Consider the following 19,746-nt stretch of genomic DNA (forward strand, 5'->3'; position numbering starts at 1 on the left):
GGCTCTGACATGAGCAATTTAACAGCCATGCTGTAGTAGAAAGGAGGAGGGCTGGCCCTGTCAGTAAATGATTCTGCATATTGATGCATCTCGATTTAATTTGCCAGGTCTTGTGCCTCAGAATCTCCCCCCTTAGACAAACTGTTCTCTTGAATCAGCTTGCTGCAGAGCGAGAAGAATGGTCACCACTTCAGCGGGAGGGAATAAAGCTGACACTTCTTGGCGAAACACTCCTGCCTGGTTACAACTGCCCAGGGTCAGGCCATCTGCATCCCCTTGTTAGGCAGCAGCTGCTCTGCTCGCTCTGCAGAAACCCTTCCTCCTTCTGGACAGCAGTGATAGCTGATTTAATTATTGATGATGATGGACAGAGGAGGAGTTCTTCCAGAAAACTCACAGGCACCACATGCCACAAATCCTAGGATAAAGACCTTGTTCTAAGGTACCAGAATCCTTGCTGTCCTTTCACAGGTCGCTGCAGTTATTGTGCAACTGAGATGAGAAATACTGATAGACTCAGCTAGGCATTCAAGCAGCATGCTCATATTATGTCCAGTGTCATCTTTGAGCCTCTGTAATTATTATTACTATCATTATCATTATTACTAGTATTTTTACCTGTGCGAGTGTGAGGTACAGTGTAGTGTTATTTATCTTGAGATGTAAGTGTACGTTCTGGACGGGGAACGAGTGGATTCTGCTTGGGCAGCTGGGTCATTCAGAAAATCCCAGATGAGGATGGTGTCATCGTGTGAGCTGCTGACAATCTGGAACTCGTCAAACTGAAGGCGAAAGACTCTTCCAGAATGCTCCTAAAAGCAAGTGGAAGACACAGCATGTTAATTCATGAACCTGCTGGCACCTAGGATGGAGCAGGAAAGAAAAGCTTGGGCTGGGATTCTAGCACTACATTAATTTCTCAGACAGAAAATTCTATATGACACATTGTGCCTTCCCATCACGTAGCGTAAACTAAACCATCTTCAGTGAAATGAGTCTGCCATATCTGTGTTCTTGGCTCACAGGAATTTTATTTTACATTTACTTATCACTCCTTCAGTCCTGATAACAACCAAGCTCTCTCCACCACAGGGAGCAGCCTGGTGAGGCTGTCGGGAGCAGTCTCTTCCTTGTTTTATGGCAAAATTCTTCCTTGAAATCACAGCACTCCCAGATGCAGGAGGTTACAGAGAGAGACAAGAATTTCGCAGACGAGACTTGGCACCATTACTGCTGCAGAAGAGGGAAGAGCTTAATACTGGAGGACACTAAGGAGCCTGTTGTAAAGTCCAGTGACACCGTAATAATTCCTCTTAAGCAGTTCTAAAAATATGAACCAGAAAGGGCATTCTTTATAGGCAGTTTGCATTCTGCTCTGAGGCTGAGTGGAAATGGCATGACGATTTGGCAAGAGTTCAGCCTGTAATTAACAGGAGGTAACGGCAAGATCCTGGATATCACAGAGCAAATCCACTATGCTTTCCCTTTTGTGCCGGCTATTTGTTCTTGGTGCTTACTGCTGCAAGAGCGAGCAGGAACATCCACCTAGATCAGAAGGGAACAGAAACTACACAGGTGGGACAAGCCCTCTCTCTTCTATCAGTATATATTTCTCTGGAGTGTCTATGTGTTGGAAGAGGCTCAGTGTCTGGAAAAAAATGCTTACAAGTATTTTAATATTGAAAAATAGAGTTTTTTCAAATATTTAGACAAAAGAGAATTGCTACCTACTAAATGGGAAATCTGTCTTATGGCACAGCACTCTGAAAATGCAACTCCGTTTGAGAAGAACAGAGAGAACCCAACAGCTGCTTTAAAGGGAATCTCTGAATCTCTAAATGAACTGCAAACAAACACACACCCCAAAGTCTGATTCAATTTTTATGACAATTTTTTTAAAAACTCCAGCTATTCAGACCTTCCTGGTCTTTTAACCAAATAACAATAACCCCAATTTGTCTTAAAACCACTTTCTATCTTCCCACCTATTCAAAAGAGAAATGTGCTTCCAGACTCTATATTATTATCAACAAAGAAGCTCTTGCTAAAAGTATCACTACAGCTGTCAGATCCACTGAGGGACTGTTCTCAAGGACACCAAGAGAGAGGTACTTCTAAAAACTGTTTTGAAAAGGACCTGGACTTTTTAGCTCACGAGGAAAGCTCCACTTATTCTGCGCTTGGAAAGCTTCTGTCAAACTCAGGCGGCCGCTGTTCCAGCTAACGGAAGGGACCTGGCATGCAGCGAGCATTTGTTATCTGTGCACTTTCCTCCTACTGTTTGAAAATTGAACATGAGCAGCAGGAGACTCACGATGTTCATTGTGCAGCCAGGTTTAATTTTGGAGGCCGAGGGAAGAGAGGAAGAAAAAAAAAACCATGGGTAAGCGGGTATAAGGACGCCCTGTTGTCATAAACATGAAAAGCCCTAAAAGCACTACAACAGCCTCCTCCGCCCCTCCTCTTCTGGCCCCCTCCATCGCTATCAAACAGGGATTTATGAGGATCCATGTGTTGAGATTCCTACAGTGTTTCCATCCCACCGCTTCTGATTTATAATATAATTAGTTGGGGCACTTTGGCTGTCCACTGCTGGAAAATGCAGAGGAAATCACACCAGTTAAATTAAGTCTACAGGTTACCAGGCACACATTCGTCTCCGGCTGGAGCAAGAACGCTACTATCAAGCTGAAGTCTTAGACTCTTGGGATAAAAGCGTTCCTGGGCATGGAGTTGTTCCGTACTTTGCTACGGGATGGCTGAAGACAAAGGGGTTTTCTGGATTTTGGCCAAGAAATTATTTGCAGTTCTACCTGGCCACCAAGAAGGTTTTTCGTCGTAGTACCTGCAGGCATCCAAGGCTCTCACAGGCTCTTACTCTGCAGCTTTTGGTCCAAATATGACTGGAAGAGTTAGTATTGATTAATGATCGACTGTCTGTCAGCTGAGTCACAGGAACCCTCATAGCCCATGCAAGGTGTGAAGTAAAATGCAAAAAAAATGACAAAATCTAGCAAAATCTACAGCAACAGTAGCAGTTTGGGTGGTAGATGCCTGTGCAGAAGGTCAGGTGGAGCAGCTCAGCTGATGAGAGGTAACCACACCTTTAGGGGTTTAGAGCACACAACGGTCACAGGCCACTGCACGAAAAGGTCTAATAAATCCAACATCATGCCAAAATTTCTTTTCTAAAATAAAATAATACTTCAGTACTTTCTGTTTCATTCAATGTGAATACCTTACTGGACTGGGATCTTCCTTTAACCCCAGGCAAGTCTACCAGAGCAGCAGCAGTGCATGTTTTTTGGGGTGAACGTGATGGAGGAATGCTTATAGGAAAGACCACATGGCCTTGGATTTTCTGTTATTTTTGTCAAAATATTTCAAGACCAGTGCAAAGCCACTGTTAAGCATGACTGCGCCCGTTGTTAACACTCACACAATGACATTTTTACCACACCATCATCAGACCTGCACTAAATATCACTGGAGAGCATTAAAGCAGTAGTCACTGTTTAAGGACGAAGCAATTTCACTGTCTGTTCCAGTCCTTAGCCTTTGTTTCCTTAAACACCCAAAAGACAGTTAAAAGCAATGAAAAGGTTGCTTTTGTTGCTATTTTTCTCCTCCAATTTGGAATGTACTACTTTTCTTTACGAAATTTCCTGTCAACAACTCACAACACCATGTACATCACTAGGTACATACAGACTGAACTAAACCCACCAGCACATGGACTTCAGGAAGGAAAAGTCTCAAAAATTATTTAGTTATTAACTTCAGACCACAGAACAAAGCTCTTGGAAAGTGAATGAAACCTCCACAGGTGTTAATTTTTAATCCTTTACAGCCTGAAAGATTGAAAGAAAGAGTTGGACGCCCACAGAAGCCAGACCCTTAGAAATGATTTTTAGATCCTGCAGGATTGGTGCTAAACTGACTTAAAATTTCATGGCTCAAGACAGCCCTGAGCAAGAACACTTTTCTGCTCCCTCCACCACCCCTACCAAAAGCTCTTACCACAAGGGTTCGCAAGCAGAGGGTCCCTGCTGGAGCACGGGGGTCCAAAGCAGCCACAAGATCCCATACCTTAATTTTCCTAGTAGTGAATAAATAGAAAAACACCATGGCTCTGTCAAAAAGGAATCAAGTGCTCACAGAAAAAAAAAGAAAAAAGAAAAAGAACTGTTTGCACAGCTTAGCTGATACAGCCGTCCATGGAAAACTACAGAAATACTGCTCTCGAGACACGGTTCTTGCACTTCCCTTCTGTAAAGCTCACAGAGCTTAATGGGAGAAAAGAGTATGTTGTCAACAAAGTAAAATATATAAAAGTCAGGTAATAATAACGAAAAGAAACACGTGGGAGGGTTAGTGCAGACACTAGTCCCTAATGGCAAATGGGCCAGAAGACAACCACAGATGGGAAAAACTGTTCTTTCCAATGGTTCAGCTAGAAGATGCTACAGGTCTAGTCTGCCAGATATCTTACAAGCTAAAGAAATGAACCACACACATCAAATCACACTGACTTATTTAAAAAGCAAATAAAAAAAAAACACACACACAAAAAAAACAAAGGTGTAGTTTGTGGCATCATCCTGATTTACTGGCCATGAAAAGGACCTCTTGGTATGACAAAGAGCCTAATTTTCATAAGGAAGATCCAGCAAAGTGGGATGTGAAACACGGAGAAAGAGGAGGATGCAAGGTATTAATGGCACTGACAGTCTCACCCATCATATGCCCCGCTGACTATCCTCTTGTTATCAAAGCGTATGCATCTCACCAGCTCTTCGTGGCCTTCCAGTACTCGTAAACATGCCCCACACTCGATATCCCATAGCCTGGAAAAGATTAGGAAGTAGTAAGAATTTCTGAATAACTGATTATTACAAGGAAACATCGGGCCTTTGCTTGTCGTTAATGGAAACTTGGAATAATTTATATCATTTATGATAAAACAACAAAGGAGAAGCAACCTAGATTCATCACTCCTTTTCCTGCAGTGAATCTGATGTGTGTTTTTCAACATGACCTTGGTATCACATAGGAAATGATTCAGAGATCCAAACATCTTAAGACCAGTCGTGTCTACCACCTACTCCCCCAGTAACACAAGCCACACACAGGCTATATCCCAGCTACCTTCTAGGCAGCCTCATAACTTTATTTTACTGGAGTCAGTTTTTCATAGAAGTATCCAGCTTTGATTTGCAGGTGTTAAGACAGGGAGCCTCACCCGTCCTTTGACAGCTTGTTCCAATGGGTAAAATCACCTTCAGAGGGCACATGCCCCTTTCTGTACCCCTATATGCCTGTTTCTGGTTTGGAGGCTGATGTCAGACAAATGAAGACATCAACACAGTGGTGAAAGGCACAAGAATTCACAAGCCCCTTTTATTTGTCATTTTCTCTCACTGACGGTATATCTACTCTGTAATCAAGGCATACACATAACACCATAATATACATAAGCTAAAATGGGCAGTCTGTGTTTATAATTTTGAAATGCATTTTCTTCTTGCTCTACAATAATTTCCGTGGCTCACTGCTACCTGTTTCTAATAATCCAATCTTTTATAAAAACTTCTAGCACCAAAACTAGGATGCAATATTCCAGTAACAGACTGAGCAACGTGTTACCCTTTCAACTGTAAAAAACTCAGTCTGGGGCAACTGTAAAAAACTCAGTCTGGATGTTTAGTATGGAGAATAAATTAAAATACATTAATTTTTACACTTAGATAACTACTTTGAAAAATATCTAAGAAATGCTTGAAACAGTTATAAGAAATAAGTCTGTTTGCTTTCCATACTTTTGCCAGCTTTTTGATGTGATTCCTGATTATCATGGATTAAGAAGGATTATTTGTCTATGAGAACTGATATTCTTGACACGTATTGTCTACAGGTATTCCCTCCAGGTGAGATGTGCTCTGTTCATGCCAAACAGCAATCTTTCAGCAGCAGCATCTGCTGAGGCTCTCTGACACACAGCTGAAAGAAAGCAGTCACACGTGCTCTTTAACACTCATTCGGTCAGAGTTCAGGCTGGCAGGGACTTCATAGGAGGGAGGTTCATGGTTCGTGGGATCTTTCTGGGTGACATAACCCAAAGAAACACTGACACTGAGGGGTGAGGTGACTTTTCCTTGAGAGAGAGAGAGATAAATCATCCCCACGCATTTCACTCCTGGGATCCCCCAGGGAATAATCCGAATCCAGTGGGCATGTGCACAAGGATGGTGGATAATCATTTCATCTGTTCTGCCACAACAAGCTGCCCTCACTTTGGCCAACCAAGGAATGAAGAGAGCTTTTTCTTTGCTGTACTGGGAAAGGGTCACTCTGTGCACACATCTGAAGCCAAAGAGGAGCAGAAGATGATTCTTTAGGCTGTAAAGTTAACCTTTCAGGAACCTGTGAAGATCCCAGTAGTTTTCACACTAGCACCAGCACACCAGACAAGGTCAGAGCAAGCAAATTCATGGCAAAGGTCAGCCAAAGGCGCTCTGGCTGGTCAGAGAGCATTAAGCCTCCCAAGGACTGCAAACAGGACGGACGATGCCAGAAATGAACTGGCGCAGAAAGGTTTAAAGAGCAAACTTGTGCCAGGAACTTCTGTGCCATGTGTTTCAATTCCTTGCCATCAATCCTGAGGTTGCCAGCAGCTCTGGGAAGCTGCACCACACTAATTCAGGCCTGTATTATCAGGTCCCAGTTTGATTTTTTACCTGAATTTGATTGTGATTAGAAGAGATGATCACAGCCCTTAGCCATGTGGGGAACGGGCCTTCACATACATCTAGAAATGATACCAAAGGTACCCCCCAGATCTGATAACCTCCTCAAATGTTTACTTCTTTAAATAGTCAAATGACTGAACTGTAAGAAAACTGCTCTTTGGCTTGAGAATTGTGAGAAACAAAGTTGTGTTGTTGCAGTAGAAAGTGTTTTTGCAACTGAATGTGTTTTTGGAAAACTTCACATTCCCTATCAGGAGTCAACTGCTACTAAAGGCCAACACACAACATCTGTTATTTTACAACGGATTAAAATCACACGTACAAAACACCAAGCCACCCACGGAGAGGACTTAGTAACCTGCCTCTTCTTAATCACCCTTCCACTGACATGTGCCTTCTGCTAATGGCTGAGAGGAAACTATGTGAACAGGTAAGCCTTGCACCTTGCCCACACGGTTGCCAAACTGGACTTCCATTAGGATTCACTGCCAACATTCCTGGAATTCTAGCACAATTTATCTGTCAGCTAGGGATTTTGTCCAGTGTAAGCATAAAAGTACTCATACTCCTCTGTAGTGTTATCGTGACATTGACATTTATTTTTGTTAGTATTACAAGTCATATTTTAGATTCTTCCCTAACTGGTGTAGCATTTAACTATTTCTTACTCTAATTCTGAAACCAAGTTTCACAGCACGGTTGCAGAGTGTTATTGTTTCTGTTTGAAGTGCAGGAGGTCTTAATACTTACGTGGTGCTCTTCTTACACAAACCTATTAATACCGATTCCCCTGATTAACTGACAGAAGTCCCAGCTTTCTCTGTCATGCTCTCAAACAGCCATATACTAAAATCTGGTACAACGACCTGGTAATAACAACCAGAGGACCACCATTTTCCAGAATGCAAAGCAGGGAGAGGCAGCATACTGCAAGCAAACTCCATGGGCAACCATCAGCATGAATCATACTCACTGAGGAGAAATAATTTCTGACATGGAAAGTGAAAGCTTTCTAATTAGCCTGTCCACCTTTAAAATTTTATCAAAAGGCACACAGTTCTTTAAAGCCATGGTGAAGACAAAAGGGAGGGTGCTTGTCCTTCTGTTTGCATGACAGAGCCAACCCCTACATGACTTACGCTACTATCCAAGCTTGCTCAGTACACCCAGAGATTAGTGGGACATCCCTCTGCCAGCAGCTGCAGGATGTGGGGAGAAATCCTGGCTCACGATACCAGAAGGAGTTAAATCTCGGATTGCAACAAGGGCAGCTGGAGAAGTGCAAAAGGCAGCAAACTGAACTTCATGCTCTAAACCAGCTGTTCCAAACTTAACCCAGTGCCAAGTACCACAAGAAGAGTTTGGCCAGAGCCCAGGAGGATTTCTGCAGAGGATTAAATGCCTCTTACAGCAAATCTGACCCCTTTAACTAGACACATAGCCCAATTAAAATATCACAAGAGGACATCACAGAAAGTGCTACTTGCCAGCTCTTTCATACACCAGAATTGTCAGAGCAATGCAACTTGTTGATTAGTATGGGACTCTGGAGATATAGAGGATGAAAGACAACACAGTAAACCAGACTTCTAATATCTCTTTTCAGTAGTTCCCAATGTTCTATACCAAAGGAAGCATATTTCAAGGAAGACAAGGGTACAGAGCACTTTGGTTGCCTAACCTCCGCACATCCCAGGGAGTCGGAGAGAACGTGCTTGCAAAGAAATCTGCAGTGGGGACCGTGTCTCTCACCTGATAGTATTATCTGAAGAGCCGCTCACTACCAGCCTGTCTCTGTACTGCAGACATGCAATGCCTCGTTTGTGGCCATTTAAGGTGCGCACAAATTCGCAGGTACTAGTGTTCCATACCTGTGACAGGAAGGGGGGGAACCACACAGGCAAAATTATTGAGAGACTAACGAAAGCTGGTAGCTGTATGACATACAGGTGCATTGAGGATGTTCTTAATTGGAGACATGACCATTAAGACTGGGAAAATTACCCCTCCAATGACTTGTGACTATAGCCTGCAACTGTTAGCAGCTTGGGTCACTGTACACAGGTTTTTGCCATACTGTATTAGAATTAGCTTCCAAAATCAGACTTCAGCACTCTTGGGCTATGATTTAGTCTACACAGGAACACAGTTTTAATGCTGCAGCTTGGGATCACAGCAGTAACGCTGAAGTGACTCCTGTGCACTCACCTTTGCTTTTGCCCCCATGCTGCCCTCTCTGACAACTCTTTTTGCGACCAATGCTGAAACAGATTATGGAACCAGTCAAGTTGAAAAAGCACCCAGGAAAAATAGTCCTTTTTCAACTACATCTGCACTTGGATCTGATTTGCCATACAGCTCTGTAAACAAGTTCTGCAAGCTCAACAGAAGAGGGACTAGTGGAAGTGAGCAGCAGGAAGAATACTGCTTCTAAAGGAAGATTTGTGTAATAACAGCTAAAGACCATCTTTCCTGTCTGGTCACTGTTCTTAATTGTTAAACACCCAAATAAAAAGCCTCTGAAATACCTCACCTTGATAGTTCTGTCACCTGATGCTGATACGATGTACTTGTCATCAAAGTCCACTACGTTGACAGCAGCTCGATGCCCTACTAGCACTCTCCTCAGGGTGATGTCTGTTGGTGAGGCCATGTCCCACACGGCAATGGATCGGTCTTTGGAGCATGTCACCATCATGCCGTTATTGAAGCGGAGGTGCAATACTGCTTCACAGTGGTGAATCAGTGTGTTCAGCATCTCGCCCGCATTCACGTCCCACACCCTGCAGTTTCAGATTTCAAACCAGAGAGGAGAGAGTTAAAAAACTGTACAGCAGATTTTCTGCAGAGGGAGAGACAGAGGGATGGGGAGAGGTAATTAACTCTCTAGCAATATTAGAGAAGCAAACAGCACAAGTTATAGCTAAATCTATTAAATATTTCATTAAAAGATATATTATATAAACCTGTTGATTTTGCATACGTTGAGACAGTCCAGCAGCCAAAACCCTGCAATGCAGTTAACACCGTAAAAAAAAAAACAAAAAACAGCCATTAAAAAAAAAAAAAAGCATTCTTTAATTAAGAGAATTTAGTGCTGAGGAAAAGTATGAGATTGACAGCCCTAGGGACTGATGTTTCCTGGTAACGTCAGCCTACCACACTCCATTTCCAGTCACTGAGTACTTAAACACAACCTGTGAAGAAGGAAGTTCAGAGACAGGTTTAATTTTTTACTTCTCTCACAGGACTATCAACTCAAAGGATAATTTATGCAGAGGCAGAAGACAAGATTATGCTTTTCAAACAAATATAAGTAACTGCCACAAGTTGCACAATGAATTGCATTTACTCTGCAATGTATCTGGTACACAACTACATTCTAGGAATGTGCTGAACACCCAAATTAAGACAGAGCATTTGTGTTGATTTGACATTATTGGAACCAACTGCTTCAGCTGAACGATAATTTAAGGTGAAAGTCAGACAAAGGCTTCCTACAGAACTTCTAGGACTTGAAATGGGTATTTTAAGCCTTAAAAATTGTTCCTTTTGGGCTGTTCTGTTTGTAAACTTCTTTTACACTCCATAATGTGATTTCTTTTGGCACTATCACACCTGTATCCCAGATATACTACGTGAGAGCAGAAAATGGCTGTATGAACAGGCTTATGGGACACTGTAGAAGCTGAAACTTTCCTCTGCCAATACACTGAGAAGAAGCAAGATGTGAGAAAGACTTCTAATGTCTTATTTTCTATTGTATGGAAGCTGAAGTGCATCAACTTCTGCATTATAAATGAGAAAGTAAAGTACATTTCCGATTACAGAATGCAAAGTTAAAAAGATCACAAACTAAAGACCTGAGCCATTAGCATACAAGCAGTTTGCAGACAGGGTTGCCAAACTGAACAGGAGCTGGAGACCTACTGACTTCTCTGGACAAGTGCATCCCTGAGATCTCGGAAGCATTAAGAGTCCATCTGTACTGCCTATTGGACGAAGCCCCTCTTCCTGAGGAGACCCAAGGATAAAAGTGATGCATCCTATGTGCCTCTGGGGTCTGCACAAACATTTATAGATACAGTGGGAAACGAAGTATTTCTGGGCAAGTAGCCAGTCTGCAATTTGGCCTGCCTGGCCTGAGATGTAAAGTGATAGTGCTTGTTTCAGAAATAAGTATCTCCTTTTGCAACCTGTGTTTAGCACAGTGCAGCTCCCACCCTGAAATTCTGAATTCCTGCTAATGGTAGGATCCCAAAATCTAGCAGCACCACAAGACTGCATACATCACATGTAAAGAATTGAATTTAATGGTCACCAGCTTAACAGTAGTAGTTTACATGCAAGCCTGGTGATAACCATGAGCAGCCTGTAGCCATAGGAACACATGGTAACAGCTTCTTAAAAGGCCACTGGCACAACTTTTTGTCATCTGTAACTTCACTGCATGGGCATCGTGGGTACTCTGACAAAAAGAGGAATACTTAACAGCATGGAGAAGACAGACATCTCCTTCATGTCCAAGTTCATATTGCAACTCACTAATTCAAATGTGCCTGTGTTTACACTGCAGGTTTTAAACTCTCTGGGATCCTGTAATATGTCTAGTGGACTTTACATCTGCATAGTGAAAATGTGCACCACATGTGCTGACTTGAAGTGTTCAGCCTTTTAATGGAGACTGGAGGGAAAACAAGGTTAGAAAGACTGAGTGGGAAAAATCATCATGCTGAAATTTAATTAAAACTCACAGGAGATCTAGTCACACTTCATTTGTTAAAATTAAGGGACAACGAATGACTGAACTTTCAAACTTGCTTTGAGAACTTCAGCCAAGTTTTTACAAGTTATTCTCACGGAGAATTTAAGAACATTCTCAGGAAGTGCCCGAACATGCAAAACCTTGGTGAAATGTCAAATGGTCTTCCTAAATCATCTTAACATTGACTGACCTTTGCTTAGGATCTCATTTCTCCTTGACAGCCACTTGCATGGACATCTGATAAACAAGGACAGTACACTCCTGAACAAACGTGCTGAGCTACTTCATCGAACTAATTGAACAGCACATGTTTAAGAAAAGATAATTCCAGCAGTTTGCAAGGCTGAGCTCTTTGAGGCAAATGGAAAGCTCCAAAATACAAGCACACACCTGACTGTTGAGTCCGAAGATCCAGTGATGATCACCCGCTCATCGTACTGGAGGCACAGGACAGAACCCGTGTGTCCGGTGAGAATTCGCTTGCATTCCAATGTGTTCTTATCCCAGATCTAGGAGAGCAAACATTAGAAAACAGACAGCTAAGTAAGCTTTTCATCATACCTCAAGGACTTACTGCTCTGACTGGTCTGTTTCTTCTACAACACAGACATCCATATTGCAGATAGAACATATTTAGTGGCATGGGCTGATTTTTGTAGTCACATTCGGGCTGTTTGGTACAGCACATTAACAACCTTGATATTACTGGGGTTACTATGAACACTGGTCTTACCTTCTTATCAAGGTACAGGACACAGCAGTTACATAGTCTGTAATTACTAATGGTCAAAAACTTTGCCAGCATATTCAATTCAAGAAGAAAACAGGGCCTCTAGGCTAATGTAAGAGGCATACATGCTGCTCAGGTATGAGGTGGTTGAAGGAGAAGGCTAAGTTACTAAAAACAGATTGATTAAGTGCCATCAGCATGCCGTTCTGGAGAGTTCTCACCTTAATAGTATTGTCTCGTAGGCCACTTACTATCTTCTGATCATCATACTGTAAACAATAAACCCCTTTGCTTGTCTCACTTCGGCAGTGGATTCTCTGTAAACTGTGCCTTCCACACCGCCAGTTTGACTCTATTGTCTTGAGGGTAGACAGGAGACAAAAAAGAAGTAAATACACAACACAGGACTCTCTCTTCTTTATTTTTGTTTGTTTGAGAAGACAAGAAATATTTTTATTTACTCTTATTCCTGCAATCAGGCCCATATAATGACGAAACAGTTTTCCAGAAAAAGCAATATGTGATAAAACCAATTAAACAGGCAAAGAGGCCTGGAATACGTATTGTGGCTGAACTCATCTGTGCTGCTTGGAATGATGAGGGAGAAGTGACCTAAAGTTTTTTTCTGTCTTCAACTTTTAACTCTGTGATTTAACAACTAAACAATTGCAGAGAAAGTCTCAGCTAAGGGCTTGTGCAAACCTGCTACAACAGTACCTGAGCACCTCTTTTGCCACTAGGAAACTGCCAGAACCTGGCATTTGGCATTTGCCCACCACTAAATACAAGGCAGCAATGCCCAGTTGTTTCCTGTTTCCCTAGGTTTTAGGATTGCAGCCTTCAGCAATGCACTTTCTCCCTGGCTCAGTTCCTGATACCTCCCCGTATCACCTTATAAGATCTCATCTGCGCTGGATGGAGCACAGCACTGTCAACAGAGAAAGACAAGGTGGTACTGTGTTGCTCTAACATCTGATGTGCAAGGCATACAGACTCCACCTGTAAACAGCTCACTGAACAATACAAATCACCCTCTGCTTAAGGGAGCAATCAAGTCCTGGGAATTTATAAGTAGCCCAGATCTCCAAACTCCGGACAAACATCATATTTAATTAAAAACTTATTTCATTAGCATGAAATATACTCAGAATTTGAGCACCATGAGAAAATCAGGGAGAATGTAAAAAATACAAAACAAAACAAACAAACAAACAAACAAAAAACACTTGGAAGCTATTCCTTACCTCTATGTCCTGTATAATTTTGGGGTAAAGTGCTCTGTAGAAGGAGTTGGGTGGAGCGGAGCCATCCGGGGGTTTATTTTTAAATAGGTATTGTCCCCTGGAAGACAAAGAACACTCCCATTGAACAGAAATCACGTTTCAGCATTTTGGAGGATGGTCTTCCTGGCATATTACACATGGGTTATGTAACCACTGTTGAAAAGCACACAAACATTCATATTCCAACTTCATTTACTCAGCAAGACAGGGTGGTTCCTTGTTTGTCTGCCTTGCAACATGTTCGTGTTACATTTAGACAGTGAAAAATTCATGGAAAAGCAGTTCCTACTCACTCAGGGAAGGAAAATGTACTATCTAGTTTGGACATGAATCCCTTTGACTCAATAGGAGGTGAGAATGGCTCATACCCACTATGCACATAACCACATCAGAGGTCACCTTTCAAACAAAGCATACAAAGAAAATGAGAGAAGCCAAGGAACCCTCAAACTCACGATGCACTCAAGGCCAGCTTTGATCTGCAGCAGCAGAAACAGTTTTGGTACACGGACATTTTACTGCTACTGCTGCATTTTGGTAAGCAACACACTTCATCTGTGGTGCCTTCCTCATTTCAACACTGATTTGGAATACTCATATCCCAAGCTAGATTTTTGCTACAAAAAAAATCCATAAACGGCAATCACTACCTGCTGTGTAAAAAACTTTAATTCCTCATCCTGAAGTTAAGAAGCCACCAAACACGGTGTGGAAGCTAGTAAACCCCACCATGGGCGTAGTAACTGCTGTTCTGCCTGGCAACATGCCTCACAAAATGGAGAGAGGCACAAATGCCTCCGAGTGTAATCCTGGCATCAGAGGCACCGAGTTTATACTGGGCCAGCTCTCCGCTTCTCCCTCCCTTGCTCCATTATGGCATAATTAATTGCTCAATACTTCCTTGTGCATTTCTTTCTTGTTCTTTCCATGCAGTATACCTTGAAACTCATTTGAGAGGCTGTACTTTAGCTGCCCTGCTGTACTTTGGGTAAAATCTGTACCAGTGAAATCACAACAGTGAACAGAAACCCTTAGGTTGTAAGTGGGTAGGTAAACTATAGGACTGAGCAAACAAAACAACAAATGCTAAAGAACAGAACTTTTGACAGTTTTTTATATAAACTACCTTAAGTTCAATTTGAGAGAAAGCTGCTTTCTACTTTGGACAAGGGAATCATCATCAGCCCCTCATTTGGGGGCAAATATATGTGAGGAAAGGACACCTGGATGCAGGCAAACCACCAACAAAATGGATCCTTACACAATTCAGTCAGGAAATGAATGCAAGAAAATTAAAATTATTGGCCCTGGGAGACCAAAAATGCTTTGGAGATGTGGATAATACCTACAGCACATCCTGGAAGGCTTGGCATAGGTCTAGGACAATTTATATATAAGCTTATTTGTCTGAAAACCTGTCAGTTTTTTCCAACCTTACTATTACAAGGTGGTGTTGTTACCTATAAGCTATGTCTTGCTGCATGTAGAGCCAGTTGTTTCGAGGTCAGCTAAGGCACCGTTTGGAATTTCCACGGCATCCCAGTGACCGCTGTGCTAAGGCTCTGTGACAAAAGGAACTATTGTTGGCAGTTTTTGGTGACTGGCCAACTCAATCAAGTATTCAGATGTGCTTAGTAGTACCCAGATTTTGGGCTTCTGTTTCATTTTTCTCTAAATCTGTGTAACCCTTACTGCTCCCTGACGAGATGTCAGCGAGGTGCTGCAGAACTGGGTGTTTCTGTTGTAAACCAGAAGCTGCAAATGCTGCAGTTAGCAAGTCCACATGCAAAGTGAGGAGGTCTAAGCAAGTAACACCAGTCATCTACCACCCTTCCATGCCTTGGCTGTATCTTCTAGAGCTAATCTGAGGGTAGTCTGAAAGATATGGCACAACTTACTCTAGAAGGGTCAGAAAAACCTGAGAAAGAGGTTGGTGTGACTGTCCTTTGAGATAAGAAGAAGGATTTTGCAACTTTTTTTTTTTTTTTAAATGTCAGCCTCTATGACTAGTAATGTCATTAATGTTATTTCTGCAACATGGAGGGAACAACTTCAGAACTATCAGCTATTATCTCCAAGACATGAAGAATGAATATACTTCCAGAGAACAAGAAAAAGACAATTGTAGCTTTTATATTTTAAAAAGGGGGATAAGGCAGACCCAAGGAAATGGTGGACAGTCCAGCTGAACATCACAGACTGCTGGTACTACAGCACATGGTCAATTAGATGAATTCCTAGGAGATGACAAGCTGACAGACAATGGCCAAATTTATCAATCCAGAATAAATCATGTCAAATAGATTTAGTTTCTTCTCACAAGCCATTCCCTTAAGTTAGCTAGAGAAGTACGATGTTGGTGGAAGTGCTCAAGGGTGGACACACAAATGGCTGGCACGCACAGTTTACCAATGGTGCACTCAAAAAATAAAAGAAGGCAACTGGACTGGGATCTTGCATAGAGTCTGTCCTAGATCTGTCATCACTAAACATTTTCAGTAATGACAAAGAATGGAACAGGGAGCGTATTTACTACATGGCCAGAGACATTAAAGCTGGGAGAAACTACAGGCACTTTGGAGGACAAGCTGAAACTCATAATGGTCCTGACAAAACAGAGAAATGCTAAGCAGTAAAGAGAATCTAACTCAATAAGGACAAGTGCCAGGTTCACCACTTAGTAATATCACAAGCATGCAAGATGAGAAATAATAGCTGAGCAGAACTTCCACAGAAGAGGTAATTAAAAGTTATATGAAAGTATTGTATTGTTGTTTAAAAAAGCACATATGCTACTGGAAAGCAGAAAATGGAGTGTTCTCCATAAGGCATGGAAAGCAGTCCTTCCCATACTGCTAGATGCTGGTGATGCCTCAGCAGAAGGAAGGTACCCAGCTGGGTGCAGCTCCAGGCTCCAAAAACGGAGCAGAGTGACTGCAGTGAGTTTCAGCAAAGCCAACCAAGAATGACAAGAGGACAAGAAAACAGAGGATGAGGGTTGGTTAGTGCATCCCATATAAAAGAAGCAACAATCTCTCAATCATATAAAAGACTACTACAACATGGAGAACAAGAAATTGTCCTCTGTGTCTCTGTAGGCTAAATATAATGTGCTAAACTGTAACTAGGAAGACTGTGCCTAGATTTTAGGAAAATCTAGGTATTAGGAAAACAGTGATGTTAGTGAAACAGTGACATTGCTTGCCCATGCAAGGCACAGGGGATCTCTATTAGGGAAGGTTTTTAAGAACATGTTAGATGAACATCTCTCGAATGACTTAAAGAAAGCTCGTTCTGCCTTTGGGATGCAGGAGGGACTAAATAGCCTCCCAAGGTCCTCTTCTGACTTATTCTGACCTCAACAACACAGAGCAAAAATAGAAGTCCTGAAGAAAGCAAGGCACTAAAAGGGATGCAAAAGTTAACACTGTCATGGTTGTGTTTATTTTATACTCCTTATAAACATAACACTACTGGAAGCTGATCGACATTGTGTTTATTTTTAAAAGACATTTCACAACCCTGATTTACTTGCCTTTACTCCCTGAGACAAACAGTAGAACAAAACTAAGCATGAAATGGGAGTCTTTGTTTGCAACTCCGTATCTTTTTCTTTTTAATGGCAACCAAAATGCCTGAGCTGTCACTTTTATCTTGTTTATGAAATATTCATACCCAGCTTCCTTTCTGCCAACATCCTAGGGACACCCTTGGAAAAGAAAATTATGTATTAAAGGACGTACCCCTGAGAGGGAAAGTTCTAATGAAATGTTAACAGAGCAGCTTCAAACTTGAGTGAGACCCACATTGTAGTAAGGCTATTCCAGCTGATTATTAACTAATCTATCTGCATTTCTAAAGTCCCCTATTCTCCGTGGTACCTACCCTCAGCTTCCAGTTTGAAAATTAAACAGATATCTAATAGTGAAAATCTGCTGAGGAAAACAAACAGACCTATCAGGAAAGAACTAATTCATAGCACATGCTGCCCCACTGCCACCCCTAAAAAAGCTCTTCTGCTCTGAACTGCTGACTAGTTTAGTGTTCCCCGGGGCGTACACAGCTTCTTAATTTGAACCGAATGACAGCTGGGCGTAAAAATCGCAGTCTGTGTATCTCACTTGTCACAGTGGGATAAGAGCATCATCAGATGAGGAAAGTGAGGAACAAGCCCCCACATTGCCTGCACAGCCAAATGATGCCCCGACTCCCTAGCCCCTGAATTTTGGTTTAGGTGTTTGTGGGGTTTGGGACCAACGTGACGTTTCAGGGTGCTACGCACGCCTCTCCAAATGTGACTTGAAACACACGGCACCTCCTGTCTTAAATAGGGGCAAAAGAGGTGAAGATGCAGTTCCCTCACCATCCTCTCCTCTCCGACAACCCCCTCCAGAGCGAGTCTGTCCTGACCATCCTCTCGATCAGCTTCTTCCAGAGCATGCCGTCCGACGTCACACGGTACCATTCCTTGCACACCAGCTCAGCGGCGCACAGCGACTTGGCATCCAGGTAGGACAGGATGTTCTCAGCAATATGATCCAATCCCCGAGCTGGGAAAAAAAAAAAAAAAAGGAAAAAAAAAAAAGGAGAAAAAAAGCATTACTTGTTTGGGAGATGTGCAGTTTAAAACAACTCCCCTTACTAGTACAAAGATGCCCTCTCTTCCCCATCCCTTTCTCTTCTACTCTTCTGCATGCAGAGCTGGACCTAATGCACAGAAGAGCATTTGTGGCTAAGTTCAGGAGTGAACAGCGTTCTCCAACTTCCTTTGGATATAACACAACAAGTCATTAAAAATAATAAAGAATCCAAGAAGTCATTCCAATCTATTTCGATGGGTTTTAGCACTAGGGGGATATTCTATGGATGGCATTTCCAACTCAGCGACGCAGCCCCCAAAATCTCTCTATATTAGGACCATTTCTCATCTCACTGCTACAGCTGTTCTCATGTTCCAACGGCTCAAAAGCTGTTTTTGCTAAAGCAGTAGCTTTTAAACGTAATGAAGAAAAAAATATATATTCCCAATGTGTGCCCTGAAGGGTAGTGGTACCTTTAGACATGGGGGAGGGAAAGATATGCAGATGCACAGGGAAGGGGAGAGGGAAGAAGAGGCTGGCTGAGGAGAAAGTGAAGCAGGTTTGCTGGCTTCATTCATTTCAGTGGGTGGAGGGAAAATATGCACCGACATTATATAATTTGCAAATATTTTCCAGTGCAGATACCAGGACTGGCTTTGTTTCAACATGGCTGGAGTAAAAGGTAGAGCAGATGAGTAAAAAGACACCAAGCAGCAACAATTTCAGGGCATGGCTCTGTAGCCTGGGTAGCTCCTAGCAGCACAAGGAGCCATCGCTGCACTGGGGGCAGCAAGGGGATGCTCTGCTTCGTAACCAGAGGGATGGGTTCAGCAAAAACGTGCCCTCAGATGTAATCACCAGCAAGACATCAGAGAAATAAGATGCCTTTTAAATGAGATGTTGCGTAAATATAACTTGTCTTTGAGGCTGCTAAATTCCTGAGTGAGACAGAGTGTCAAGACGTCATCCCACTTCACCGGTCGCATTTCGGAGGCTTTGTCAAAGTTGTAGTTGAGACCCCACTACCCCTCAGGCATCATGTCCACACCAACCCAAAAGGAAGCATGGGAGATCAGTATTACATGCGTCTTCCTTCCACTTCACATCCAGGACAATATCCTTTCTTGCTTTCAAAGCAATGGCCTCAAAGACCAGGCCCTGCTTGTCAGTGACAAATAAAAAGCAGCAAACGCAGTTGTACGGTCGCATATTCATATATCAGCAGCCCAAACTGGGTGCAATCAGCTGATTCTTATTAGAGCTCATGAGAAACAAAAGGCCCAACCTTTGTTTGGTTTCATTAACTGAAAGATCTCAAACTTAGCTCCTGGTGCATGAAAACAAGAAAACTCAGCCCATCTCCTCACTCCTTTCAAACATCCTGAGTTTATAAACACGCTGGGTGAGACTTTCTGCCCAGCCTTTTCTGCGTCCATTCACGGAGCAGAAAAAGCCCGGGAATGATTCCACGCACAGCCAGAGAGAGCAGAAAGAAGCCTGACATTTCTTATCTTTATAGGTGCAAAATTAGATGTCAACCTGCAAAATAAAAGCATCAGCAGCCTTTATTATGTATTTAATCTGAAAAGATATATACAGCCATTAACAGGAAACACTCTCTTTTAAAAAAAAAGTGTTT

The 19,746-nt window shown here is 42.4% G+C and overlaps 1 protein-coding gene across 5 annotated transcripts in view; it reads right to left on the reverse strand.

Annotated features, from left to right (window-relative positions):
* The window catches only part of BTRC (beta-transducin repeat containing E3 ubiquitin protein ligase), a 118,920-nt gene that overhangs the window by 6,868 nt on the left and 92,306 nt on the right, over positions 1–19,746 (reverse strand). For 3 of the 5 annotated variants that reach the window (XM_084290386.1, XM_084290385.1, XM_084290387.1), the window contains 9 exons: positions 17,891–18,077; positions 13,489–13,585; positions 12,466–12,603; positions 11,905–12,023; positions 9,283–9,532; positions 8,502–8,620; positions 4,737–4,847; positions 4,021–4,099; positions 619–812 (listed from right to left, as the gene is read on the reverse strand). In XM_084290386.1, the coding sequence (XP_084146512.1) occupies positions 651–812; positions 4,021–4,099; positions 4,737–4,847; positions 8,502–8,620; positions 9,283–9,532; positions 11,905–12,023; positions 12,466–12,603; positions 13,489–13,585; positions 17,891–18,077 (1,262 nt within the window). In that variant the 3' untranslated portion in view covers positions 619–650. Of the gene's footprint in view, positions 1–618; positions 813–4,020; positions 4,100–4,120; positions 4,287–4,736; positions 4,848–8,501; positions 8,621–9,282; positions 9,533–11,904; positions 12,024–12,465; positions 12,604–13,488; positions 13,586–17,890; positions 18,078–19,746 lie in introns of those variants that run through there. The other 2 variants (XR_014618623.1, XM_084290388.1) reach the window with 2 other exon arrangements.

The sequence above is a fragment of the Netta rufina genome, assembly GCF_964035555.1.
Source record: "Netta rufina genome assembly, chromosome: 7".
Lineage (NCBI taxonomy): Eukaryota > Metazoa > Chordata > Aves > Anseriformes > Anatidae > Netta > Netta rufina.